This window comes from Lipotes vexillifer, unplaced genomic scaffold (assembly GCF_000442215.2).
Source record: "Lipotes vexillifer unplaced genomic scaffold, Lipotes_vexillifer_v1.1 scaffold815, whole genome shotgun sequence".
Classification (NCBI taxonomy): Eukaryota; Metazoa; Chordata; class Mammalia; order Artiodactyla; family Lipotidae; genus Lipotes; species Lipotes vexillifer.
The window spans coordinates 2,555,057-2,582,876 of record NW_006773723.1 but is presented as its reverse complement, the minus strand read 5'-3'; the positions used below and the strand labels follow the sequence as shown (position 1 = coordinate 2,582,876).

General features: G+C 42.3%; 2 protein-coding genes across 2 annotated transcripts in view; one reads left to right on the top strand and one right to left on the bottom strand.

Moving 5' to 3' along the window:
- ARFGEF1 (ARF guanine nucleotide exchange factor 1) overlaps positions 1-10,231 on the top strand; it is a 138,773-nt gene extending 128,542 nt beyond the window's left edge. The window contains exons 35-39 of the mRNA XM_007448490.1: positions 2,755-2,894; positions 4,352-4,520; positions 5,575-5,713; positions 7,000-7,117; positions 8,757-10,231. Coding sequence (XP_007448552.1) covers positions 2,755-2,894; positions 4,352-4,520; positions 5,575-5,713; positions 7,000-7,117; positions 8,757-8,921 — 731 coding nt within the window. The 3' untranslated portion in view covers positions 8,922-10,231. The remainder of the gene's footprint in view (positions 1-2,754; positions 2,895-4,351; positions 4,521-5,574; positions 5,714-6,999; positions 7,118-8,756) is intronic.
- Positions 10,232-11,961: 1,730 nt separating this feature from the next.
- CSPP1 (centrosome and spindle pole associated protein 1) overlaps positions 11,962-27,820 on the bottom strand; it is a 110,339-nt gene continuing 94,480 nt past the window's right edge. Inside the window, exons 28-32 of the mRNA XM_007448498.1 lie at positions 26,538-26,584; positions 23,322-23,385; positions 15,989-16,098; positions 14,039-14,177; positions 11,962-12,173 (exon numbers count right to left, since the gene is read on the bottom strand). Coding sequence (XP_007448560.1) covers positions 11,962-12,173; positions 14,039-14,177; positions 15,989-16,098; positions 23,322-23,385; positions 26,538-26,584 — 572 coding nt within the window. The remainder of the gene's footprint in view (positions 12,174-14,038; positions 14,178-15,988; positions 16,099-23,321; positions 23,386-26,537; positions 26,585-27,820) is intronic.

Sequence of the window (27,820 nt, the reverse complement as noted above, 5' to 3'; positions counted from 1 at the left end):
CTCACAGACATTTCCTCACAGACATTTCTGTTTTCTTTTTCTTTTTAATAATAGCCATTCTAGTGGGTATAAAGTGTTGTCTCATTGTGGTTTTACTCTGCATTTCCCTAATGATTAATGATGTTGAGTATTTTTTCATGTGCTTATTGGCCATTTGCATATCTCCTTTAGAGAAATATTTATTCATGTCCTTTGCTTATTTTTAATTGGGTCGTTTTTTTGTTGTTGTTAGTTGTTAAGAGTTTCTTACATACTCTGGATGCTACACCCATGCCAGATATATGATTTGCAAATATTTATACTCTCCCATTCTGAAGGTCATCTTTTTACTTCTTATTGATAATAATTCTGTGATGTACAAAAGTTTAAATTTTTATGAAGTTCAGTTTATCTGTTGTTGCTTATGCTTTTGGTGTCATAGTTAGGAATCCATAGCCAAAGCTAAGGTCATAGAGATTTTCCCCAGGGTTTTCTTCTAAGAGCCTTATACTTGTAGCTCTTACATTTAGGTAATCGATCCCTTTTCAGTTAATTTTTTTCAGGGAATTTTTATTAATCCTAGGTGTTTACATTTGTTTTTGAGGGACGACAGATTTGGTGTCCTCCTTGAAAGGAGCCTCCAGCTTCAGTCACTGTGTCTTGCTTCTTAGAAGGGAGATAGGTGGTGATGAATGGCCTGTTTTCATTTTTCATTCCTGGGCTCTGGAGCACAGCTGTTAGCGTCCCTCACAGCTTTGGTCTGCCCTGGAAGGTGCCATGAGGACACGGCTTTATCTCTTCCTCAGCCCCAAGACTGAACTTACATAGACTTCGCTTTGTAAGGGAAGGACACAGTCGGCAAGTTTTTACTTGCCTGATCTGGGAACATCCCTTGAACGGAGTGAAGAGCGCTGCTCCCCTGCCCTTCTGACCTGAGGGCTCGCATTTCCTTCCTTGTGCCACCCCCTCAAGGTCCTTGAGGAAGAGTTCACTGTGTCCCACGAGCCCTTCCCTTCGCTCAGGGGACAGTTGTGGTTGCTGTGCCTGTGGGGAGGTGTCGCCGTGACCCTGTGCGGGGGGCAGCTGCCTCGTTCCTTCTTCATGCACAGAAACCACCGCTGCCCCAGCTGGGCTCCGCCCAGTGCCCGCCGTCCCCCTTGTTCGTCCTTGCTCAGCTCTGCCCCCGTCCTTTGGTGACCCAGTGAAATGGTCGCCTAATATGACCCTTGGCACTGTCAACCCTTGTGAACGAAATTTGTTCAAATAGGTGCTGTCCCCCAAACATGCAGCTGGTCGTTGCTGCTGAGACCAAGTTCCTCCTGAAGTTCTGAAAGGACCCCGGGAGGCATGGAGAGCTCTGAGCTCCCCGGCCAGCTGACACTGGAGCTGATGAGGACGCGGCTCCTTAGGCGCCAGCCCCTCCCGAGCGTCCCCGCAAGTCCGGGTGCGCTGCCAGGATGCCCTGCCCCCGGGACTGGGGGTGTCTTGGATTTCTTAAGTTCTTTGACTTGAGATCTGGTACTAAGAACTAAATGTTCAGTACATCAGCATTTCTGAAAACTCTGGAAAGGAGTCGTTATGACCTAAATAAGAATAAATTTAAGCAAGTTGTTTTGCTATCTCCCCCAAATCCCTAAAACCTGAATTTAACCTGTAGAAATTGGGGAATTCCCTGGCAGTCCAGTGGTTAGGACTCGGCGCTTTCACTGCCGTGGCCTGGGTTCAGTCCCTGGTCGGGAAATTAAGATCCCGCACGGCCGAAAACAAAACAAAACAAAAAAACTAACTTCTTGAAATTGGTGCCAAAAAAGGGAGTTTGTAATAATAGCAAAGTGGGAAAAAACTGAAGGACTGTCCAGTCAGTCGTCCAGTGCTGGAGCCGCTGCCCTGAGGCCAATGGACAGGCAGCACCCTCGCCGTGGGCGGCTGTGCAGGTCCCCAAGAGCCACCCTGAGAACCGACCTTGGGGCTGGACCAGCACTGCTGGGTCTCGCAGCTCCTCAGCTGTTGAGTCGTCGTTCTGAACCTTGCATTTATTTCTACGTTTGCTTACCCGATGGCCAGTGAAGTGGAAACCCTTCCGTGATCGTGTCTCTCCTTAAGGAAACGGCCCGTCAAGCGCAGTCGTTCAGGTCAGAGGGACGCAGTGCCTGAGCACTGGTTACTTCCAGTGTGCTTACTTTTATGGTCACGCACTTAGCGGAACTCTTCCTAGAGTTCTGTGCTTATGAATCCCTTTGGAAACATGGGGTCATTTTAGCTACAGCTACCCATGTGCTCTGGTTGACCCACAGTATCGTCCCAGTGGTCAGAATTCTTGTCTGCCCCTCGCTTCCTGCCTCACAGATCTAGTTCCCGTTGCCTTCTTCTGGTTGAGGTTTTTATATTACCTCTAGTTAAAGGTCAAACTTGGGTTTACAGTAAATGCTATTAAAATTGTAGCTTTTAATCCATTTGATACATTTTATTGAGGAATAATCTAAGTCTTATCTTAAAATTTGTAGTGGAATCTTCTTGAACATATTCACTGTTCTAAGTCATTTTGAATATTTTTGTTTACTTAAAAAGGTAATTTTCTAAGGCTTTTCTAAATATCGATTAAATGAAGCTTTTACTGAGTAGTGCTTATGTGCAGAAGCAGGCTATCCTCAGTGTGATGTGTGCAGGTTACCTTCATACGTGTTAATGTTTCCTTAGCATTGTAATGTCATAGAAATTATAAAGGATTCAAAATAATTTTTGTTTGCATGTGCATTGGGGTGGGTTTCCTCACAGAATTTCCAGAACAAAAATTGTTTGCCGCCCTGTTGATTAAATGTGTTGTGCAGCTGGAACTCATCCAGACCATCGACAGCATCGTGTTCTTTCCTGCCACAAGTAAGAAGGAGGACGCGGAAAACTTAGCCGCAGCGCAGGTGAGCGGGCGCGAGGGCCACTGCTTGTTGTTGAATGGGGCGTTAGCGCCACAGTCTGGGCTTCAGAGCAGAGGTCAAGCTAGAGACCATCGCCACATAGATGTCATTTTAAGCCGTGGGACTGACGAAGTGGACAGAGCTGGGAGGAGGGTCAGGGACCGAGCCTGGGGGCCTCCGTGGTTTAGAGCTCCAGGTGATGGGGCAGGTGATGAGGCAGGTTCTTGTCCTCTTGCCTGAGGACAAGAGCCAGGGAGGCTGGGGGAGACCAGGAGACAGCGCTGCCCTGCAAGTCAGGTGAGGAGGGTGTTCTGAGAAGAAGGGTGTGATCAGCCCTGTCAGGTGTTCCGTAGGGCAGGTGAGAAGCCACCCTACAGTTGCCCTAGAGAATTGCTCCAGCAATTTGGTGGACTTTCGTTGACCTTGACGTTGTGTTTAATTGTAATGTTGATACGAAAGCATTATTAAAATGGGTACAGGCGAAGAGAGGAATTGCAGATGGCAGATATCCATAAGTCTGTTAAGGAGTTCTGCTGTTGAGAGGGTACAGAGAAATGGGCCAACCGCCGGGGAGGACGAGCGGCTCAGGAGACGGGTGCGCTTTGTCACTAAGGTTGGCGGCCGGCGGCCCGGAGAACTCTCCTCTGGGAGAGACAGTGCAGAAGAGGGAGGGACAGTTGCTAGAGCGTCTTGCAGAGCGAATGGAGGGGCACCTGGCGCAGAGTCCTGGGGGCGCCTGGAATAAGAAGCACAGACAGTTCGCGATGGTAACAGGAGGGCACGCAAAGCGGGTGGCTTAGAAAGTCTCGGCAGGTTGGTCTGTCTGGTGGCCGAAGTCTGTGGGAGATTCTTCTGTTTTCTCACTGAGATAGGAAGCAAAGTCATCTACCAGGTGAGGCTGGGAAGAAAGTTTTAGGTCCTTGAGGAGAGAAGAGAAAAACACGAGTGAGGCGTACAGCAGAGTGGGCTGGGGGGCGTGGAGGCACTGCAGGGCAGCACCCGGAGCCCCTGGTCTAAAGAGAAAGCCCGCTTTTCTCCAGTCGTGCGCACTGTGCGGCACAATGGAGTAGGCGGTTTTGCCAGCCAGTTACTAAAAAGAGGAGGTGAGGGGTTATGCACGAGAATATTTATACTCACAGTCGCTGGCCTCAAAATGGTGAAGAGAAGCGAGGATGTGGGGAGGGCGAGGAATGGGCCGGGGTCCGGGGTCCGGGGTCCGGTGGGTGCAGAGCTCTGGGGTCAGGAACTGTGGGGAGGGAGCTGAAGACATCGGAGGCGACTAGGATGCACAGAATGAAGCTTCTGGAAATTTAATAGCAAAAGGTGGACCTTTTCTGTTGAGGCAGCACAGATTAAGTTCTGTGGCTTGCTCATAAAATGGGTCTTCGGGGAGCCCTGAGTTCTAAATTCACTGACCTCTGTGACTGGGTGCGTGTGCTGCGGTGGTTTGTTTCCCGAAGAGAGACGCTGTGGACTTTGACGTTCGAGTTGATACTCAGGACCAAGGAATGTATCGCTTTCTAACATCGCAACAACTCTTCAAGCTGCTGGACTGCTTGTTGGAGTCACACAGATTTGCCAAAGCATTTAACTCCAACAATGACCAGAGGACGGCTCTGTGGAAGGCGGGTAAGCTGTGGATGGGGTCCCCTGCCTGCCCAGTGAACCGCACCACCGTACCACAGGCCTTTCTCTGGTTTATAAAAAGCCAGATAGCTGCCTGGGTAGATTGGTCTCCCCCATGTTTAGTCAAATTGTTATTCGACTGATTTTCAAACTGTCTTTCGTCTTGTTTACCCAGTCTGGGCCTTCCTGTCGACAGCATACAAGCTGCCCTTTCCTGAGGCCAGACCTCAGAAGGGAAGTGCAGGGCTTTGAAGTGGGAGGTAGATTTGTTTTTGAACAAGTTGGAAATTTTAAGTAAAAAACAAGCTTTATAATAATTTTACTGGCATAGCTAATTTTTTATTTAAGAAATAGTTACTTGGTACCTATTAGGTGCAAAACAGTGCCAGAGAGTGAGAGGCTGCAGAACATGCAGAAAAAAGAAGGAAGCTGCCCTTCCTTAAACAACAAACTCTTCTGACAGAGTGTTGGATGCCTTATATTTGCGTGATTTATTTAATGCCCAGTGTCTCTCTAGCTCCTCATTAAACCCACCCAGGCTTTGTTCATTCTCCTCTGTTCACAACCTCACTTCTGTAAGGAGTAGTCTATACTTATCTTTTCCCCTTTATTCAACCCAAGTTGCGGCCACCGTTCAGCTGGGACTGTTCCTACCAAGGTCACCGGGCTCTTCACTTCCCCAGGTCCTCCCCCTCCCCCCTCCCCGGGCTGCTCACCTTTGGCCCATTCTCCCCATTGCGGGGGTGTAGCCTGCACAGTGTGCCGGGAGCTGAAGTGTGTCTCCTTTGAAGAGTTGTGCCTTCCCAGGCAAAGCTGTTCTGTATCTCGGGTCCCCAGCTTGAGGGGAGGAGGGAGTTCTAAATCCAAAAATACCCGACTAGGCACCTCCCCCCCACTCCCCGCACAGGTTCCAGCGCCTTCTCCGTGTGACCCTGTCCCCGTGGAGGGCGCGAGGCCTGGGCGCCACGGCTGGACGCACACGGGCTCCACGCAGGCTGTTTTGCCTCCATGTGAGATGCGTCTCCTCCCGCTAACGCGGCCCTTCCCCCTTCTGCAGGCTTCAAGGGCAAATCCAAACCCAACCTTCTGAAGCAGGAGACGAGCAGCCTGGCCTGCGGGCTGCGCATTCTCTTCCGGATGTACATGGATGAGAGCCGGGCCAGCGCCTGGGAGGAAGTCCAACAGAGGCTTTTAAAGTAAGACTCGGGGCTGGGTTCCTGGCTTTGGCCCACACAGCTCCGTTCAGAGCGGGAAGGGCCACGCGGTGTGTGGGGGGCGGGGATGGGGATGGACACACAACACCGAGTCCACAGCCCTGCCCAGCTTGGGGCCTGAGGAAGAGATTGTGGAACTTAAACACAGTCTTACAGACAAACGTGCTCTCACACAGTTGGTGAGATGCAAGCAAATTACGTCTGTTTTTGCTGCTACAGGACAAAGGAGCAAGTCCTATGTCTTAAAATTTTCAAATGCTGTAATTTTTAGGCTTTTTTTCATGCCATAGATAGCTCCATTTTTACAAACCAATCCATCTGTGAAAGTGAAAACCTTCCTGCCTGCATTTAGTTTGAAAAAGTGTGTGGAGTTTCTATTGCTGTTTTGTTTGCACTCCATTTTTACTTCATGACATGTTAAGATTCTGTCCTTTAAAATTTAAATTCACACTAAGAATGAAACATGCCATTCAGAAGGAATACTGCTGTTTACATTGTGTTCTTATTTATTTATTTTTGGCTGCATTGGGTCTTCGCTGCTGCGCACGGGCTTTCTCTGGTTGCGGCGAGCAGGGGCTACTCTTCGTTGCGGTGCGCGGGCTTCTCATTGCGGTGGCTTCTCCTGCTGCAGAGCTCGGGCTCTAGATGCACGGACTTCAGCAGTCGTGGCTCACGGGCTCTAGAGTGTAGGCTCAGTAGTTGTGGATCGCGGGCTTAGTTGCTCCATGGCATGTGGGATCTTCATTGACCAGGGCTCAAACCCGTGTCCCCTGCATTGGCAGGCGGACTCTTAACCACTATGCCACCAGGGAAGCCCCCACATTGTATTTTTATGTCTTCTTGGGGGAATAGATGTTCTCAGAGACCAATTAGATTCATTTTAGAACGCCAAGCGGTCACCTGGGCTCTTTCCCCATCTTGTTGATGAGACTGTTAAGGCCCAGAAGCATCCCGGTCACAATGCAGGAGGGGAAGGGTCACCCCAGGTTTCAGCCCAGGTCTCCTGATGCCAAGCCTGTATGCGCTCCTGCACGGTGGCTTTGCATTCAACAAAACTTGGAAACTGTGTGTTTCCTGGTAAGCTGCAGTGGCTTCTTCTGATATCTTTATTTGGCAAACGTATAAATGTTTGACACTCCAGTTAATGTAAACACATGGCGTCTGGCAGGTTCCTAAGAGCCACTGCCCTCCTTGTCTCAGTTGTTCTCTGTGAATGTCATACCAGCAGGTGTGCGAGCACATGTGACAGGGAACCTTTTCTGTTCCAGTGTCTGCAGCGAAGCCCTGAGTTACTTCCTTACCCTAACATCGGAAAGTCATCGGGAAGCCTGGACTAACTTACTGCTTTTGTTTCTAACTAAAGTCCTGAAGATCAGCGACAATAGGGTAAGTACGGCACCCCGAGCCTCACTGGCATCCGGGCTACGGCTCCTGCTCCCTCCTCACCCCGCCGTGTTCTCCAGTCAGTGATTCTGTAGGGGTTCAGTAGGGGAGGGATCCTAAAGACACCCTGACAAGCGACTTGGGTTCCCGCACATGGTCAACTCCCATCCTGCCCCCTGAAGTCTCTTCTGCCCCATTTTCAAATCTGCTGACCAGGGCTTTCCTGGTGGCGCAGTGCTTGAGGGTCCGCCTGCCGATGCAGGGGACGCGGGTTCATGCCCCAGTCCGGGAAGATCCCACATGCCGCGGAGCGGCTGGGCCCGTGAGCCATGGCCGCTGAGCCTGCGCGTCCAGAGCCTGTGCTCCGCAACGGGAGAGGCCACAGCAGTGAGTGAGAGGCCTGCGTACCGCAAGAAAAAAAACAAAAACAAACAAAAAAAACCACTGCTGACCAGCCCTCCCCTCCATCCGCCCCCAACCACAGCTGCGTCTGGGCCCCAGGCCTGTGCTCCAGGCTTCATCCATTCCTTTGGCATTTTGATTGGTTCCATGCGACCCAGAGCATCTAGTGAATGGGCCATAAACTCATTTAAGACTTTTAAGCCAGTAGAAATAAAGATGAAATATAAATGTATAGCTGTGTGTGTATATATATATGTATAATATATATATTATATATATATATATATATTTAGTTTTCAGAAATACTCATTTCACTGTTTAAAAAATGTAGCAACTTTCAGCCCACGTAAATGGAAACGGGTTACTGTGATCCCTGAATAGGTTTTAAAAATGCCTAGTCCGGTGGCCTGAATTTTGACACGTCAGGCCATGGTGGTGTTTGGGACCCCGTAGAGGCCATGTAACGCTACTCGGTGCCCCACAGATAGCCGTCCCAAGCCGCATGCTCTGTCCACGTGTGTGTCCCTCTGACCCGTGGGCCAGGTAAAGCTTGGAGAAGTAACTTAAGGCACCAACAGCCAAGTGGCTGAGAAGGACTTCCAACCCATCTGCCTTATTCCACAGTTTGCTTTCTGACCACAGTGTGTCATTACTGCTTACTTGTAGCTTGTGGGGTGCGGAGAACAGAAAAGGACAGAAAATAGGCAGACGACTAGTATTCAGAGGTTAAAGAACTACAGCAAAAATACAAAGTGTATCAGTTGAACTATAAATATAGAATGTATAATCTTTGCCTGGAGACCTCATATTTTGTATTGCAGTATTAGGTAGAATTTTCCCTAAAAATTAAAATTTTATTTACCAAATAAAAGATGCAGTTTCAATACCCCATGGCTTATAAAAACTCAGCTGTGGTTCTTGCTTGGCTTCCTTCTTTTGCTTATTACCCAGGGAAGACAATGATAAATACTAAACGTTTGTCGTAAGTTTGTCAAGGAAATGTAATGGAAAATGTTTTTCAAAATAAGGATAGATAACCAAGTGAATAATGTATGTATTAAGTTTTGAACACTTCTCAGTCTTTCAACTGCATGATCAGTAATCACCGCTTTATGCAGACGCGTCTCCGGTCTTCACCCATCAGGGCATTGCCCCCAAGTGGGTTGCCTCTCAAGGCACTTGGAGGTTCTGTGGTTTGCAGTGCAAGCACTACTAACAGAGAAATTCGTTTCCCCCCCAGTTTAAAGCTCACGCATCATTCTACTACCCTCTCTTATGTGAAATTATGCAATTTGACTTGATTCCTGAACTTCGTGCTGTTCTTAGAAGATTTTTTCTGCGAATTGGAGTAGTTTTTCAGATATCACAACCACCTGAACAGGAACTTGGAACAAACAAGCAATGATGGGAAGTTAATATTTTTCTGTTGGCGTTTACATCCCTCCGTTCTTCAAAAGGACCCCGGAGCTGAGGTTTCCTACCTGAAAAATGGTTTCTCTGAATTGCAGTGTCTAAGGGTTACTGATAAAGAAGCTTAGAACTTCAGCTCGAACCTGCAGTGCTCCAGTCCCTTTTTGTAACCTGATGGATTGTTTGTCATGTTGGGTTCACGAGCTTTTTTTCCCACAGTGTCAGCTTATATGCTCACGTGTCCTTCCCTGTCCTCGGTGGCAGGGAGAGCCCCCACATATTTCTGGCAGGTGTGGAAGTGAAACTTACCCAAAGAACTCTAGATGTAAAGATTTGAACTTCTGCAAGAAGTACAACTCAGGAGAGCTGTATTTTGAAGGATAAAATGTTTATAATTGGGGGTTGGGGGGAGAGGAAGGAAGTATTGTTCATGGTAAAAGATATTAAGCAGCTATGGTATTCTTATTCTGAAGATTTTTGCACACTCAGGCTATCTGAGATACTGGTAATCATCCTTCTGTGAAAAATTGTACAGAGATGCAGGTCTGTAATATAAAAATCTTAAACATTATATAGTTCTTCCTGCACTGTTTTATTTTCTTTATTTTCTTATTCATTTGCTAAGTACCTATAATATTTTGTCAAATGCACTAAACATTTGGGCTGAGCTTTTTGTCTTTTTTATTTTGTGGGGATTTTGGTTTTGCCCTTTTTAGGGGGTGATTACTTTGAGGGTTTAACAAGCCCAGAAGCTGTTGTGGCTGACACTTGTCATGATCAACGAACAACAAAGAAGGTAGAAAATATCCCTGCTGACATAACCACCTGTAATACACTTCTCTTCGGGCTTTTAAAGATGAGCCATTAAAATAGAATGATCCTTCATGAACCGAAACTTGAATCACTGCAAAATGACTCTCGGTTGCTGTCACTTCCTTTTATTTTCTTGTGGGTGGTGGGGCTTGATTTAGATTTTACTCTCTGTACAGAATTTACTGTTGAATATATTAAAATAACAAATCTGGCATGGTTTGGGGAGGTTAGATTTACTGGAAATGTGTTCATACTGTGAATTGTGCTCTGATGGTTAAACAAAACGACAAGATTGTCAAGCATTCCGTATTAACAGTGGATGTAGAAAATTTTTTCAGATGGATAAAATGTATATGGTACAGATGTAAAGTTTTCTATGTAAAAAATTCTGTACAACTTTCTGTACAATATTGATTCTCATCTGGCATATTCTAATCAGGTTATAGGTCAATAAAGTTTTTGGATTATTTCATCAGTGCAATCAAAACCTGTGTAATCCACAGCCCCATGTTTCATTGACTTTTTTTTTTTTTTTTTTAATTAAAAGCCATGCAACTAGGGAAAGGATATTCTCATTCACAGCTACATGTAAATTCAATGTTCTTTAGTTCTGATAGTTTCTTTCTAGCTTCTGGCATTAGCCTCCCCCATATCCTGCTTTCTCAACAATAGGCTAGTCATAATTTAATATTTTGTGTATTTATTAACCCAGAATAAGGCTGCACTGTTTGTGTGAATCCTGAGAGAAGGCGCTAAAGTTGCAGTTAACTTTGGAGCACTTTACAGGGCTGCCATCGCGTGTCCTCGGAGTCCAAGTTGCATGAAAAGGAAAATAGAACATGTCAGGACTATTTATTTTGATGGTTGTGTTTAAAAACAGGAGACGTGTTCGGTCTTTGCTGTAGCATCTCTTAGATCATGAGTAGTCACTGTGAACAGAGCATTTATAAGTGCACTACATTTATTACCCCCAAGACACAGCCCTGCCCAAGCCCAGCTGGATGCTAGAGCCAGGAGCCACCACGATCTTCTGGCCTATCTGATGGTAAGTGTTTCAAATGACCTGGCGATTTGTTACTTTATGGTATCATAGCAGGACTCTTCTCTAGCAGAGACAGAGGCTTTCATATTACTTTCAGATGAAGATATAAGAAGAAAAATCTTTAAGTAAAATAAATGATTCGATTACAAGCGTTAGCATGCAATTTACATGCAGCTGAAATTCAAAATATCAGAAGTTTCACACTTGAGGTAAACCTATCTGATCTTGTGTCCCATTAATTACATCAGTGGAAACGTGCAATCAGTGCCTGGGGGTGTTCTTAGCTGTCAGTCACGGTGCTAGACTCTAAGAATTAGTTCCAAGAATTTGAATTAGTCTTTACCTTTTTAAAGGCACCTCTTAGGGGAGGGAGTGATTAGAAAAACTAACTCACCCGAGGGTCCACAGTTTTGCGGCAAGGATTCCAAGCCCCATCCTTTACCCCTGGGTGTTCCTGCCTCTCTTCAACTTCTAGAACACCTTGTCTAGAAACCTCAATTCCAGTTAAAATGAGAAATTGACATTTGTAATAAAAATAATTTATTTTTATCAAGAAGTAGTTAAATCACATAAATAGCAAATGTAATGCCTTCACTGGCACAAAAATAGAGGCAGAAAGATGCGACACTTCAGTGCATGGCTCACGGGAATATAATCATTAACGCCCATCGTTTATACTGAATCAGTAGTTAATAAATGACATGGAAATAAGCACAATTGATTCTCTCATTACATAGCAACAGCTATAACCAGTATATTTACTAAATGAAAAATTATTCTGAATAGTGATAATAGCAAATATACATATGACAAAGTATTCTGGTTTTACAGTACTGTTAAGACACTTGTGTTTTATTCACCTTATCTTACTGACAAGCAGAATTTTAAATAATGCACATATGGTAGTTGATTCCAAGAGCTCATTACCACCCTAATTTATGGCAAAATTTGTGCAAAAGTAATTCTATACAATTCTACATTATATAAACTAATAATAATGTCCTTTTATTTATGTACATACTATACATCATATATATCATCATGGGAAAAAATACACCTTATATACAGATGGAACATAAGTAACTGCCAGGTATGGGCCAAAAGTAGCACATATCATTAAGGTTCAGATTTCACATTCTTTTCACCTTAAAAGGCACTACTGGTCCAATACAGATTTATTTTAACTGTGTGCAGTAGACAGGCCCTGCCAAGTGAAAGTACCTGGTTTTACACGAACCTGCTGCTGCTCCTGCCTCAGCTGCTCCGCCATGAATCGTTTCAGCGTTTCTGAGGTGCCCGGGCGGAGCCAGGGCTCAGTTGCTACAGAGTTTGATCCGTCGTCACTCATGTGCTTCATGATGTCATCAGGGTCAACCACTGAACTCTCATCATCTAATGGAGGCAAGAGAGACATGACTCAGGTAACACGGGCTGCAGGCAGGTCATGTGAACAGAGGTCTCCTGTAGTCTAACCCATTAGAGCTCTGCGCTTCTCCACAGTACTGTGTTCTAAACTGTCCTGTTTTGTTCAGACCTCCTCCTTTTAGAGGTAGGAAAGCAAACCCAGGAACACAAACAAAAAACGATCAACTGACCAAGGTGACTCCATGGTACTGGTACCAGCACCCAAAGGGATTCAAGGATAGCAAAAGAGATGGCACCAAATATTGACTGTAGGTGTCAGCAGTCTTACTCTGTGTCACCTGAGGGATGCCATGCAAAACTTTTTAATTTAGCAAGGTTTTGGAAATATTCCTAGCCTATTGAATATAACACTGCTTTGGGGAAATAAGGTCATTTTAGGAAAGCATTAGACGGGATGAAATTACGTCCATTCTTATACCTTATCTAAGAAGTTGTGTTTACTCCATTAAGAGATACAGCTCTTACGTTGCATTCTTTTAACTGGTTATACTCAACTTCTATATCTGTATTTTACTTATTAGATAATAATAATAGGAAAATCTGTCTTCCTACCCTGTGATGTCAATTTATTTATTTACTTTTAAAAATTACATCTCCTGGTCTGTGAAGGATTACCTCGGCAAAGGGACATGTGCACTCAATGTAATGAGTAATCAATCCACATCATACCAAAAAGCTCCTGTTTGAAAGGACAATGTTAAAAAAAAAAAAAAGTTTAGAAGCTGAAAGTCTTCTGAAACAGAGGAGAGTCTTCAAATGGTCTATTTTCTCTCAGGTATATTATCCCTGTTTAATATTAATTGAACTTATTGGTTCTAAAAGAAATTGAGGAATAGGCAATTCTTAGTACAGATTAAAATGCCTTTTAGCCAAAAAGAAGGCATTCCTTTCCCACTGTCCAGTTTTCCAGATATGATATGAAAAGTACTGCTCTATCAGTTTACCATGTTTGCTGGTATTTGGTATGAAATTACCACCATCAGAATGCATGACAGTTTACTCCTAGAGACTGAGTATAGTTTTAAATTAACAAATATTAAAGATTGGATCTCAAAAATACCTTAAGAAAATTGCTATTAGAAAATTGTAATGTAGCTTAACACAATAAAGAGAATTGTCCAAATAGACCACTCTGCTATTTGCTAAAGCTAATTAATAAGGCTTATTACTATAATATTGTCACATTATCCTAATGACTAACAGCATCTCCATAAGGAAGGTGGCCTAGGGCTGGCAGAGGAGCTCGTTAGTTGCCTGAGGAAGCATCCTGCCTGCCTGTGCTCAGTGATAAGCTTTAACCTGCTGTTCACCAAAGCAGTGAGAGACGGCAACGCCCAGCATGATGAGAAGACTATACTTTGACTTAAAGCAAAAAATATCTATTTTCTGTTTATATCTGTGTACAGAAGGCCAAGTAAAAAGGTAAAAAAGTTTTCTTTGTAGTACTACAGATTTACAATAGATGTGTTACACAAAGAACTCAAGGTTTTAAAGTTGACTTCTGATAATCTCTCACTTCAGTAGGGAAGCGAGATGCCAACACTAATCAACATTTTCCCTGCTGAAAGCAAAGCCTGGATATATTTAATACACAGAAACTTATCTGTTTAGAATCCACTCAAAAAAGGGTACCCCCTCTGGTAGAAAGAATCTGATGCAAAATTAATCCTTCGTCCTGGTTTTGCTGAATAGCTACTGTGTTCTAGGCTCTACAACTCAAAGGCTTTCAAAACTCATTTCCGCTGTCCCTCAGCCATTAGTGAAAACTTCCATGAAGCAGGTTTAAGAGTTCTCACAGAATCTGCTGTTGGCTATTAAACTTGGCCATTTACCTGTATTAACAGGGTTATTCTGAAGTTCATTCAGTTTTCGCATTCGTTCCTCGTTTCTCATTCTAAGTTGATCGATATTTACACTGGATACAGATTTTAAAGAGAGACCATCTGGTGGTACGTTAGGATGATTGTTATCCTGTAATTAAGAAAACAGAACTTAAGAAACGATTATTAATGTGAAATATGTTCAGAATAAACCAGTGAGTCAAAACATGTTCTTGCCCTTGATAAATGTATAGTGTGATGAACAGAATAAAACAAATGAAAATCTATAGCATTTATATTCTAACTCCTGATGTTTATCCATGCAGGCTTAGATGAAGGTTTAGCATTTGCGATAACATATAAATGCTGCCAGACTGGATAAAGGTGGGGAATTATAAAACACAAAAGGAAAAAAACTGCAACGTAGGGGCTAAGAATCAGTCCAGCTATAAAATCAAGACGGGAGGCTTCCGTCTTGTGGAGCAGTGGTTGAGAATCCGCCTGCCAATGCAGGGGACATGGGTTCGAGCTTTGGTCCGGGAAGATCCCACATGCCACAGAGCAGCTATGCCCATGCACCACAACTACTGAGCCTGCGTTCTAGAACCCGTGAGCCACAGCTACTGAAGCCTGTGTACCTAGAGCCCGTGCTCCGCAACAAGAGAAGCGTGTGCACCACAACGGAGAGTAGCCCCCGCTCACTGCAACTAGAGAAAGCCCATGTGCAGCAACGAAGATCCAACGCAGCCAAAAATTAAATATATTTTTTAAAAAATCAAGACAGGGTAGTACTGGCATAAGGATAGACATAGATGAATGGAACAGAAGAGTCCAGAAATAAGCCCTTATACTTACGGGCAGAAAAGCCAATAAAATTCACTAGGGGAAAGAAGAGTCTTTTCAACAAATGGTACCAGAATAACGATATCCACGTGTAAATAATGAATTTGGACCCCTATACCTCACACCATTTGCAAAAATTAGCTCAAAGTGGATTCACTGATGTAACTTGTAGAGCAAAGACTATAAAGCTCTTAGAAGTAAACACAGAAGTAACTTTCATGATCTTGGGTTAGGCACTGTTTTTTTAGATACGACACCAAAAGCACAAGCAAAAAAAGAAGACTGATAAGCTGTACCTCTGTCGAGATTAGAAGCTTCTGTGTTTCGATGGACACCATCAAGAAAATATCTGCAAGTCATATATCTAATATAGGACTTGTATCCAGAATCTATAAAGAACTTAGGACTCAACAATAAAAAGACAACCTGATTTGAAAATGGGCAAAGGATTTGAACAGACCTGTCCCCAAAGAAGATCGACAAATGGCTAAGAAGCGCAAGAAAGGATGTTCAACATCATTAATCAAGAAAATACAAATCAAACCCACAATGAAATATCACTTTACACTCACTAACAAATGTTGGCCAGCCTGTAGAGAAACTGGAACCTTCATAGACTGTTGGTGGGAATATAATATGGTGCAGCTACTTTGGAAAACAGTCTGGTAGTTCCTCAAAATGTTAAGTGTAGTTAGTATGTAACCCAACAATTCTACTCTTAGGTATGTGTGTGTATACACACACACAAGCAAAAGAAATGAAAACATAAAATTTGTATGCAAATGTTAAAAGCAGCAGTATTCATAACAGAAAAAGTGTGAACAACCCAAATGTCCATCAGTTGTTGAATGGATAAACAACAGTGGAATATCCATACAATGAAATATTATTCAGTAATAAAAGGAATGTTACAGATATGCTGTAACTCAGATGACCTTTTGAGTCCAATAACCTGCTCACGGTCATCCAGTATTTGGTGGTAGAGCCTAGGTTCAGACCAATGTCCACCTTATTCCAGATCAAGTTCTCTCTTTATTGGACTACACCAATTTAGCATGGGTCAGAACCCAGACCTCTCGTTCCTAAACTCGAAAAAAGAAAAGGACGTATCATACATACAAAGTCAAGTCCTTTCAGTTTGTTCCTCCTGCGCTCCCTCGCAGAGGGCAGCTGTGATGGCAGAGGGAGGGCATCATCCTTGATGGCAGGATATGTCTCGCCATACGCACCTAGAGGCCACATGGGGAGAAGCCTTAAACATCCACTATTTCACATCGTTTTATTCAGAGCTAAACCAAGACTGTCTTTTAGTAGCCTTATTAAGATGTTATTTACATATAGTAAAATTAACCCTAACTATAAATGTTCATAGTTCAGTGATTTTTATAGAATTGCGCAATCACTACAAAGTTTTACAACATTTCTATCAGCTCAAAAAGTTCTCCTGTGCTCACTGGCAAAATCACTCCCTACTCCCACCTGCCAACCCCATGTGAACACTGATCTGCCTTCAGTCTGGAGATTTACCATCCCTGAGATTCCATATAAATGGAATTATACAATGTAATATTTTGTGTCTGTCACTTAGCATGTGTTTGAGGTTCATCTATGTTGTACCATGTATCAGTACAGTTGACCCTTGAACAACATGGTGATTAGGGATGCCGACCCCCTGTGCAGTTGAAAATCCACATAACGGCTATCTGCCTCAAAAACAAAGGAAATGATAAATGACTCACTCAAGGGCAGGAAGCTGAAACAGTGTGGACTGAATCAGGACTCAAACCCTACTTCTCAAGATTCCAAATACTGTGATCTCTAATCAAACATAGACATCCCCCACACTTAGTTTAAAGATCTGTAAAATGGAAATACAGGTACTATATTTATTGAAAAAACTCTATTCAGTGGACCTATGCAGTTAAACCTATGTTGTTAAGAGTCAAATGTAGTTCTTTTCTGTTTGTTTTTTGTTGTTGTTTTTACTGCTGAGTAATACTATGCCATATGGATATATCTCATTTTGCCAATGCACTCACCAGTTGATGGACATTTGAACTGTTTCTCGGAGATTATTAATAATGTTACTATGAATGTTCATGTACATGTCTTTTTGTGGCCATGTTTTCACTCATTTGGGGTATATTCCTAGGAGTGAAATTGCTAGGTGTTATGGTAACTATGTTTAGCATTTGGAGGAGGTAGAACCATTTCACGTTGTAAGAAGGTTCTAGTGTGCCTACATCCTCATCAACACTTGGAATTGTCATTCTTTTGGATCACAGCCATTCAAAGTGGGCCAACAGCCTATTTGACCATGGAGATGAATATATTACTTAAAACATTTAGAATTTTTTCCCCAACTTTATTTTGAAAAAATTAAAACTTAAGGAAGGGCTTCCCTGGTGGCACAGTGGTTGAGAGTCCGCCTGCCGATGCAGGGGACATGGGTTCGTGCCCCGGTCCAGGAAGATCCCACATGCCGCGGAGCGGCTGGGCCAGTGAGCCATGGCCGCTGAGCCTGCGCGTCCAGAGCCTGTGCTCCACAACGGGAGAGGCCACAACAGTGAGAGGCCCACGTACAGCAAAAAAAAAACAACTTAAGGAAAAGTTATAATACAATGAATACCTAAAGTCACCATTTCTTATTTTGCCACAATTAGTTTATAACTAGAAACAGTGGCGGGGAGGGGGTGGTGTTTACTTTTTGCAGAACCAGTAAGCTGCAGGCATCATGACACTCCGTCCCTAAATACTTCATCAGGCACCATCTAAGAACAAGGGCTGTCTCTTCCACAGCCACAGTCTGATTACCACATTCAGGAAATGGAACATTGATAAAATACTATCATTTAATATATATTCAAATTTCTGAAAGTTAAAGTGTATAGCGTTTTTCTTTTAAGCAGCAATAACTATACTCTATTGAATGAGATATGGGATTTTCTAAAACTCCAAAAATACAAGTTTTCTGATCCCACCACTAATTCACTTGCTTTTTTTTTTTGAAACAGTTTACTTAAGTTTTTACGGTCAGTAAAACTGAGTGGAAAGCACAGAGAATGCCTGTATGCCCCCTGCCACCACATACTCATAGCCTACCCATCCATCAGCAGCCCTGCAGACCTACACTGACACATCACCACCGCCTAAGTCCATAGCTTACATTAGGGTTCATTCTTGGGGTTGTACGTTCTATGGGTTTTAACAGATCCGCCATTACAGTATCATACAGAATAGCTTCACTGCCCTAAAAATCCTGTGCTCCACCCATTCATTCCTCCCTCTGCTGTAACCTCTGGCAACCACTGATTTTTTTTTTTTTTAATTGCCTCCATAGTTTGACCTTTTCCAGAAAGTCATGTAGTTAGAATCATATAGTATGTAGCCTATTCAGATTGGCTTCTTTCACTTATAAACATTCAAGTTTCCTCCATGTCTTTTCATGGCTTTGTAGCTCATTTCTTTTTAGCACTGAATAATATTGCATTGTCTGGGTCTACCACTGTATATTATATATATATTTATATATACCCATTCATCTTAAGAGACAACTCAGTTGTTTCCAGGTCTTAGCAAATATGGATAAAACTGCTGTAAACATCTGTGTGCAGGTTTTTGTGGGAACATAAGTCTCAACTCCTTTGGGTAAATACCAAGGAGTGTGAATGCTGGATCATATCGTAAGAGTATGTTTACTTTTGTAAGAAACCACCAAACTGTCTTCCAAAGTGATGGCACTATTTTCCATTCCCACCAGCGATGAGTGAGAGTTCCTATTGCTCCACATATTGCCAGCATTTGGTGGTGTCCATGTTCTGGATTTTGGCCTTTTAAAAAAAAAAAAAAAAATTTTATTTGGCTGCGTCAGGTCTTAGCTGCGGCATGCAGGATCTTTCATTGTGGCACACAGGCTCAGCAGTCGTGGTGCGCGGGCTCCAGAGCTCACAGGCTTAGTTACCCTGGGCCATGTGGGATCTTAGTTCCCCCACCAGGGATCAAACCCATGTCCCCTGTGCTGAAATGCAGACTCTTAACCACTGAACCATCAGGGAAGCCCCATGGCCATTCTAATAGGTATGTAGTGGTATCTCTTGTGTTAATTTGAATTTCCCTGATGACACATGATTTGCATTTCCCTGATGACAAATGATGTGGAACACCTTTTCATATGCTTATTTGCCATCTGTCTGTCTTTGGTGAAGTGTCTGGATCTTTTGCCCATCTTTTAATTGGGTTGTTTCTTTTCTTGTTGAGTTTTAAGAGTTCTTTGTGTACTTTGGATAAGAGTCCTTTGTCAGATGTGTCTTCTGCAAATATTTTCTCCCATTCTGTTGTTTGTCTTATTCTCTTGATATCGTCATTCGCAGAGCACTGAAGTTTAATTTTAATGAAGTCCAGTTTATCTATTATTTCTCTCATAGATTGTGCTCTGGCGTTGAGTCTAAAAAGCCATTGACATGCCCAAGTTCTTCTAGGTTTTCTCCAATGTTATCTTCTAGGAGTGTTATAGTTTTTGCATTTTACATTTAGGTCTATGGTCTTTTTTTTTTTTAATCTTTATTGGAGTATGGTTGATTTACAATGTTGTGATAGTTTCAGGTGTACAGCAAAGTGAATCAGTTATATATATACATATATCCACTTTTTTTTTTTTTTAGATTCTTTTCCCATATAGGTCATTACAGAGTTCCCTGTGCTGTACAGCGGGTTATTAGTTATCTATTTTATATAAAATAGTGTGTATATGTCAATCCCAATCTCCCAATTTATCACTCCCCCTGCCCCACTTATCCCCTGGTAAAAGTTTGTTTTCTACATCTGTGACTCTACTTCTGGTTTGTAAAAAAGTTCATTTGTACCCCCTTTTTTTTTGAGATTCCACATATAAGCGATATCATATGATATTTATCTTTCTCTGTCTGACTTCAGTCAGTATGATGATCTTTAGGTCCATCCATGTTGCTGCAGATGGCATTATTTTGTTTTTTTATGGCTGAGTGATATTCCATTGTGTATGTGTGTGTGTGTGTGTGTGTGTGTGTGTGTGTGTGTAGATAGATAGATAGATAGATAGATACACCACATCTTCTTCATCCGTTCCTCTGCTGATGGACATTTAGGTTGCTTCCATGTCCTGACTATTGTAAATACTGCTGCAGCGAAAACTGGGGTGCATTATCTTTTTGAATTATGGTTTTCTCCGGGTATATGCCCAGAAGTGGGATTGCTGAGTCATATGGTAGTTCTATTTTTAGTTTTTTAATGAACCTCCATACTGTTCTCCATATTGGCTATACCAATTTACATTCCCACCAACAGTGTAGGAGGGTTCCCTTTTCTTCACACCCTCTGCACCATTCATTGTAGATTTTTTTTTTTTTTTTTTTCTTGCGTTATGCGGGCCTCTCACTGTTGTGGCCTCTCCCATTTGCGGAGCACAGGCTCCGGACGCGCAGGCTCAGCGGCCATGGCTCACGGGCCCAGCCGCTCCGCGGCACGTGGGATCCTCCCGAAACGGGGCACGAACCCGCGTCTCCTGCATCGGCAGGCGGACTCTCAAGCACTGCGCCACCAGGGAAGCCCCATTGTAGATTTTTTGATGATGGCCATTCTGACTGGTGTGAGGTGATACCTCGTAATTTTGATTTGCATTTCTCTAATCATTAGTGATGCTGAGCATCTTTTCATGTGCTTTTTAGCCATCTGTATGTCTTCTTTGGAGAAATGTCTATTTAGATCTTCCACCCAGTTTTTGATTGGGTTGTTTTTTGGATACTGAACTGCATGAGCTGTTTGTATATTCTGGAGATTAATCCCTTGTCAGTTGCTTTGTTGGCAAATATTTTCTCCCATTCTGTGGGTTGTCTTTTTGTTTTGTTTATGGTTTCCTTTGCTGTGAAAAGGCTTTTAAGTTTCAATCCCATTTGTTTATTTTTGTTTTTATTTTCATTACTCTAGGAGGTGGATCAAAAAAGATCTTGCTGTGATTTATGTCATAGAGTGTTCTGCCTATGTTTTCCTCTGAGTTTTATTTTATTTATTTTTTACATCTTTATTGGAGTATAATTGCTTTACAATGGTGTGTTAGTTTCTGCTTTATAACAAAGTGAATCAGTTATACATATACATATGTTCCCATATCTCTTCCCTCTTGCGTCTCCCTCCCTCCCACCCTCCCTATCCCACCCCTCCAGGCGGTCCGCTAAGAGTTTTACAGTGTCCAGTCTTACATTTAGGTCCTTAATCCATTTTCAGTTTATTTTTGTGTGTGGTGTTAGGGAGTGTTCTAATTTCATTCTTCTACATGTAGCTGTCCAGTTTTCCCACCACCACTTATTGAAGAGACTGTCTTTTCTCTATCATGTGTTCTTGCATCCTTCTGATTACTGTAGCTTTGTAGTATAGTCTGAAGTCAGGGAGCCTGATTCCTTTAGGTCTGTGGTCCATTTTGAGTTGATTTTTGTGAAGGGTGTAACATCTGTGTCGAGATTCACTTTTTTGCATGTAGATGTCCAATCTTTTCTCTACTGCCTTTGTTCTTTTGTCAAAGGACAGTTAACTATACTTGTTTGGGTCTATTTCTAGGGTATTTATTTCTGTTCCACTGATCTATTTGTCTGTTCTTTTGCCAATACCACACTGTCTTGATTACTGTAACTTTATAGAAAGTCTTCAAGTCAGGTACTGTCAGTTCTTTCTTCTTCAGTATTCTGTTGGATATTCTGGGTATTTTGCCTCTCCATATAAATAAACTTCAGAATCAGTTCGTTGATATCCACAAAATAACTTGCTGGGATTTTTATTGGGATTGCACTGAATCTATAGATCAAGTTGGGAAGAACTGACATCTTGACAATACTGAGTCTCCCAATCCGTGAACATGGAATATTTCCCCATTTATTTAGTTATTTTATTTCTTTGATGAGAGTTCTGTAGTTGTCCTTATATAGATCTTGTACATGTTTCGTAAGATTTTCATCTAAATATTTGGGGGGGGGGTGCTAATGTAAATGATATTGCATTTAAATTTCAAATTCTACTTGTTCATTGCTGGTATAAAGGAAAATGATTGACTTTTGTGTATTAACCTGGTATTCTGCAAGCTTGCTATAACTTCTTATTAATATTGGGGGGGTTTTTTTGGTGGTGGGGGATTGATTCTTTCACATTTCCTACAATCATGTCATCTGTGCACAAAGGCAGTATTATTTATCCTTTCCCAATCTGTGTACCTTATATTTCCTTTTCTTGCCTTACTGAATTAGCTAGGACTTCCATAATGATGTTGAGGGGACATCTTCGTCTTGTTTCTTATCTTAGCAGAAAAGTTGCTAGTGTCTCATCACTAAATGCTAACTGTAGGTTTTTTGGTTCTCTAGGGAGTTGAGGAAGTTCCCCTCTAAGTTTGCTGACAATTATCATGAATAAGGTGTTGATTTTGTTTAATGCTTCTGCATCTATTGACAATGATGATAATGAAGATTTTTTTCTTTAGCCTGTTAAAGCAATGAATTATATTTGAATGAATTATACTGAATGTAACCCAGTTTTGTGTAACTGGTATAAATCCTACTTAGTCGTGGTGTATAATTCTCTTTATACATTGTTGGATTCGATTTGCTACTGATCTACAGTTTTCTTTTCTTATGATGTCTTTGTCTGGTTTTGGTATTAGAGTAATGCTGGCCACACAGAATGAATTAGGAGTATTCCATCTATTTCTATCTTGTAGAAGAGGTTGTAGAGAATTGGTATAAGTCTTCAATAAATGTTTGGTAGAATTCACCACTGAACCCATCTGGGCCTGGTGTTTTCTGTTTTGGAAGGTTATTAATTATTGATTCAATTTCTTTTTTTATTGTTATTACAGTCAATTTGGGTTTTTTTCCTAGCTTTATTGAGATATAATTGACATACTGTGTGAGTTTAAGGAGCACAATGTGAGGATTGTGAAATGTTTACCACAGTAAGGCTAGTTTACACATCCTTCACCTCACATGATTACCACTTTGTTGTTATTATTGTTGTTATGGTAAGAGCATTAAAGTTCTACTCTCATAACAACTTTCAAGTATAAAATACAGTATTATTAACTACAGTCGCCATGCTGTCCATTATATCCCCAGATAGTCAACTTATAAATGAAAGTTTGTACCCTTTGACCAACATTTCTCCACTTCCCCCACCTCTCAATTTCTTTAATAGATGTAGGCCTATTCAAATTGTATTTGGCAGACTGTGACTTCTCAAAAAAAAGAAAGCATTCACACTACCAGCCTTATCCACATTCATCAGAACAGTGGCAAGAGTCATGACTAGGGGATACTTGGGGTGACCATTAATCAAAAAGGCAGACTGTACATCTTTGGTCTAAGTATGGAGAAAAACACTTAAGTATAAATAATGCTTAATATTTAAAGAAATAGGTTGGTAAAATAAATATACTCACCAATAAAAGCACTATCAGATTCCAGTAATGAATTTTTCAAGAAATCATTAGTGTCATCTCTGGGCTAAAAGAAACATCATATATTAATGACTATTTTTATTAGTCCTGGGTGGAAAAACAGCAAATCTGTACTAAGGCACAAGTCTCCACACTCTCCCCAAAATTAGCAAAAGAGGATAGGGTGAGGTAGAACTGGCTGCTTCCCTCCTCCACCACATTCCAACGCCCAGAAAATACAGGAAAGACCTTTTATTAAGAGTTATATTATTGCTGATAAAACTATAATAGAGTATGAAGCAGTGAACCCACTTTAACATTAAAAATCTTTAAACCATTGTCGAGATTCATTCATTCTCTCAATAAATCTGTTTAGTGCACTTACTATTTCCTCTGTGCTAGGAACTGGAGATACAAAGATGAGTAAGAGTTTCAGTTCTGGAGTGGATCACAGTCCCTTGGGGGAGAGGCATATACCCTCAGATAATGACAGCCCCATGTGACAGCAGCTATCACAAAGGCATAGCACAGATAGTGAGGGACATAGGAGTAGGGAAAAAATAATGCTAGGGTTGGGCTTGTAATGAGCTCTCAAATTAGAGGTAAGAAATTTACATATAGAGAGTTTTACAATAATGTCACCTTACATATTGGAAGGAACCTAAAGTCACCCAACACCACCTCCCTGCACTTCCCTTCCAGATTTCTAGGATGTGCTAGAATACTCCAGTGAAGAGCTGTCCATTAATTTCTAAGGAAATGCATTCCACTGAGACATAGCATTGGTTATCGGAAAGTTCTTCTCTTTCACTGAGTTCTTCCATGTACTAAATTCTTCTACATTTAACACCCACTGACTCTACGTCTGCTTTCTGGCATGACAGTAATGGTAATAACAGCATCTAATATTCACCAGCTCTTCTTAGCACTGCATACACACTGCCCAGCTTCTCTTCTGCATCACAGTCTTTCACACACAGGAGAGAGTGATCAAAGCCCACCTCAGCCCTATCTTCTCCCTGACACTCTTAACCCAGTTTCACCTTGCGTTTTCCATATAATCCAGTTTCTAGGAAGGTGAACCCAAAATTTTTTAGCTTTTTTTTGTAACAGCCATGTTAAACTGTTGGCTTATGCTCAGTTTCTACTCGGCAAAATATGGTGTTATTAATCCAGGATTTTGATCAAAATCCCAGAAGTTAAATTTCAGTATCTTTTCACTGAGAAATATGGCTGCCACCTACAGAGAAACCTACAGGGTATTCAGAAAAGGTGTCCATACATCTCAAGCAATGTGGTACAGGGATAGGGAGGAGCTCCAGAGTCCAGCCTACATTCAGACATGGGCTTTTCTGCTCACTGGCTGTGTGGCCATGGCTAGCAGTTTCCTCTTATGTCAAATGGGGATAAGCATACCTTGTGAACTTCAGAGCAAATAAATGTCAAGTACCTCGCGCACGTACAGAGTGTTGCTACTGCAACGTTGTTATCATCATCATCACTTCAAAACCAAGCACCGACAGCTACCAACTGGTAACGCTGGGCAACTAACAGCCTAGCTGAGTCTTACTTTTATAATCTGAAAATGGGGATAATACTACCTGTATCATTAATGTGGGGGAAGATTAAATTTATTTTCAACCTCAGTCTTTCCTCAAACTCTCTCTTATCCATCCACTCACCAGCTCCAACGATTTGTCTAGCGGGCATCTCAAACTTAACCATGACTATAACTAAGTTCCTGACCTTCTCCCTCACCCTGAAACCCGTTTTTCCTGCTTCTGCATCTCTGTAAATAGCAATTCCAACCAAAGACCTTGAAGTCCACCTTTGACTCCTCTCGTGCCCCACATCCAATGTCAAAAATCCTATCTCCTTTCAAAGTAAATCCAACCACTTCTGACTTCCACTGCTCCCACTCCAGGCCAAAGCACCTTATCTCTTAATTAGATTATAGCAGTAGTCTCCTGTCCCCCTCAGTCTATTCTCAGTGAATGGCAGTCAGTTGTTAAAACATGAAACCAATCATGTCACTCCTCTGCTCGAAACTTTGGAAGCCTCTCATCACATTCACAGCATAAAAGGCAACACCCTAAGGCTCCCTGAGGCTCTGCTGCTCAGCGCTTGCTCTCTGCCTCATTTGCTCCCACCCACCCCTGCTCCTGGAGGTCCAGGCTCCCCAGGACTCCTGCCCTCCTAGTACACATGAGGCTCACTCCTGCCCGGGGCCTCTGCCTGGGAGGTTCTTCCTCCAGATGTGTCCCCCGATATTTCACACGACACCTCCCTGACGTCCTTTCTCAAATGTTACTCACTCACAGTGAGGCCTTCCCTGCTCACTGTCCTTCAGACTGTAAACCCTTCCTTCTAGTCCTCCCAGTGCCTCCTTCCCAGCTATCATTTTCTCCAGAGCCCCACAATTCAACATACTAAGTATTTTATTTGTCTGTTGTCTCTCCTTCTTTCTAGAAAGTAAGCCCTCAGAGGACAAAGATTTTTGTTCCTTTTGTTCACTCCTGTGCCCACAAACACCTAGAATATTAGCTGGTCCACAGTATTTAACAAATATTTCTTGAATGAAAACTGGCTCATCCCCTTCCTTTTGTTCAGTCTTTGCTTGATAGTCACCTGCTCAGGATAAGAGTTATGCCCTTACCTTGCTTATCTTCTTGATAGGTCTCACCACTACACGTATTATAGACTCTTACTTCCACTACTGCTGATAACTGACCTCACTCATTATGGGACAGGCCCTATAAGGGCTGTTAATATATTATCTCATTTAATCCTCACAACAGCCTTTGAGCTACTTTTTATTTAGTTATTAAACATTTATATAGAAATTACTACATGCTAGGCCTGTCCCTTAGTGCCTGCAGATATTGATTTTAATCTTACAGCCACCCTCAGAGATAAACACTATCATCCCACTTTACAGATTAGGAAACTGAGGCAAAGATACCTTGCCTGAAGTCACACAGCTAAAAACAGACTAACTTGAACAGCCTAGCCCTAGAGTCTTGTTCTTATTACAATATGCTTTCTCTACATATTACACTAATATCTATTTACCTACCCACTACACTGATGGGACAAGTTTTAAATTCTTTCTTAACTCAATATTCCTGAAGAATTCAAAATTGGAATACTCACTTACCATACTCCTAAAAATTTCTATCACCCAAAAACTAGCTTGAAAAATTATAACTGTTTTCTTACCATTCTGTGGTCTCGTACTTCAGTGCTTGGTACAGCATCCAAATCAACTGTAGCCAATGGAGAGCAAAACCAAATTAAAAGGTTAGAAAATACTTTAAAAACAAAAATTTTAGAATAGCTCTTGTAGGGCTTCCCTGGTGGCGCAGTGGTTGAGAGTCCGCCTGCCGATGCAGGGGTCACGGGTTCGTGCCCTGCTCCGGCAAGATCCCACATGCCGCGGAGCGGCTGGGCCCGTGAGCCATGGCCGCTGAGCCTACGTGTCCGCGGCCTGTGCTCTGCAACGGGAGAGGCCACAACAGTGAGAGGCCCGCGTACCACAAAAAAAAAAAATACAATAGCTTTTGTAATTAACTCTTTACTAGAGATTACTTTTCAATGATCACATTTCAGAATTTTTTAAGATACTACTTGTTTATTAATAAATATAACCCAGCGTCCAATCCATTCTAGTTGGATAAAATTCTCCCATTCATGTGTAATAAATATAAAAAGTAAAATCATTGTGAATTTAAAACTGATGTCTATAGAAAAATAACCATCTCCCCTCATATTTCTACAATCTGTGTAGAAAATTGTTGAGAAGAGTTAACTCCCTCACGTGGAATTGAAGGAAACCAGGCACCTGGTTCCGGGGCAAAGATTTTGGATCAGGTATCCCAAAGGCCCCTCTGATATGACCAGGGTTCCTATGTGTTCCTCTCAATAGTGCACTTTATCCTTTTAGCTACTGCCTTTGGGAATAAATAGGCTGCCAATGATAGCCTGTATTCCTTGTTAAAATATTTTATACCCACATTTTTGACTGCTTTATAGTTAAACCATATTCTTATGAATTAAGTCATCACAGTGTTTGATAGAAGTTATGGGGTAGTTGCTGTAGGGGACGGATACCCTCAGTCCCAAAACGGACCTATTTCCACATGGGGACTACTTTTGGGCTAATCAGAGCAAGTTGCCAAGATCACACCAGATCAGATCATCAGTTGGGTCTCCTAAGGAAAAATGCCACCAAAATGGGTGTAAAGGTTGAAGACTGTACTTGCTTCTCTCTTCCCTCCTGATGATATGCCTACTGTTTATCACAGACTTTGGGTTACTCTGCTGTCAGAGGGTGATCAGTGAGACCACTGTTAAAAATTCTATGCAAGATGGAGGGAAGACTTTCTCTGTCAGTCTTTACTGAAGCCTTGATCTGTAATCAGGGCCTAAAGTGGTACATCACTTGCTCCTGTGATACTCATGTAGTCAAAAATAGGTTCTTCAGATTCTGTAGGTCAGACAAG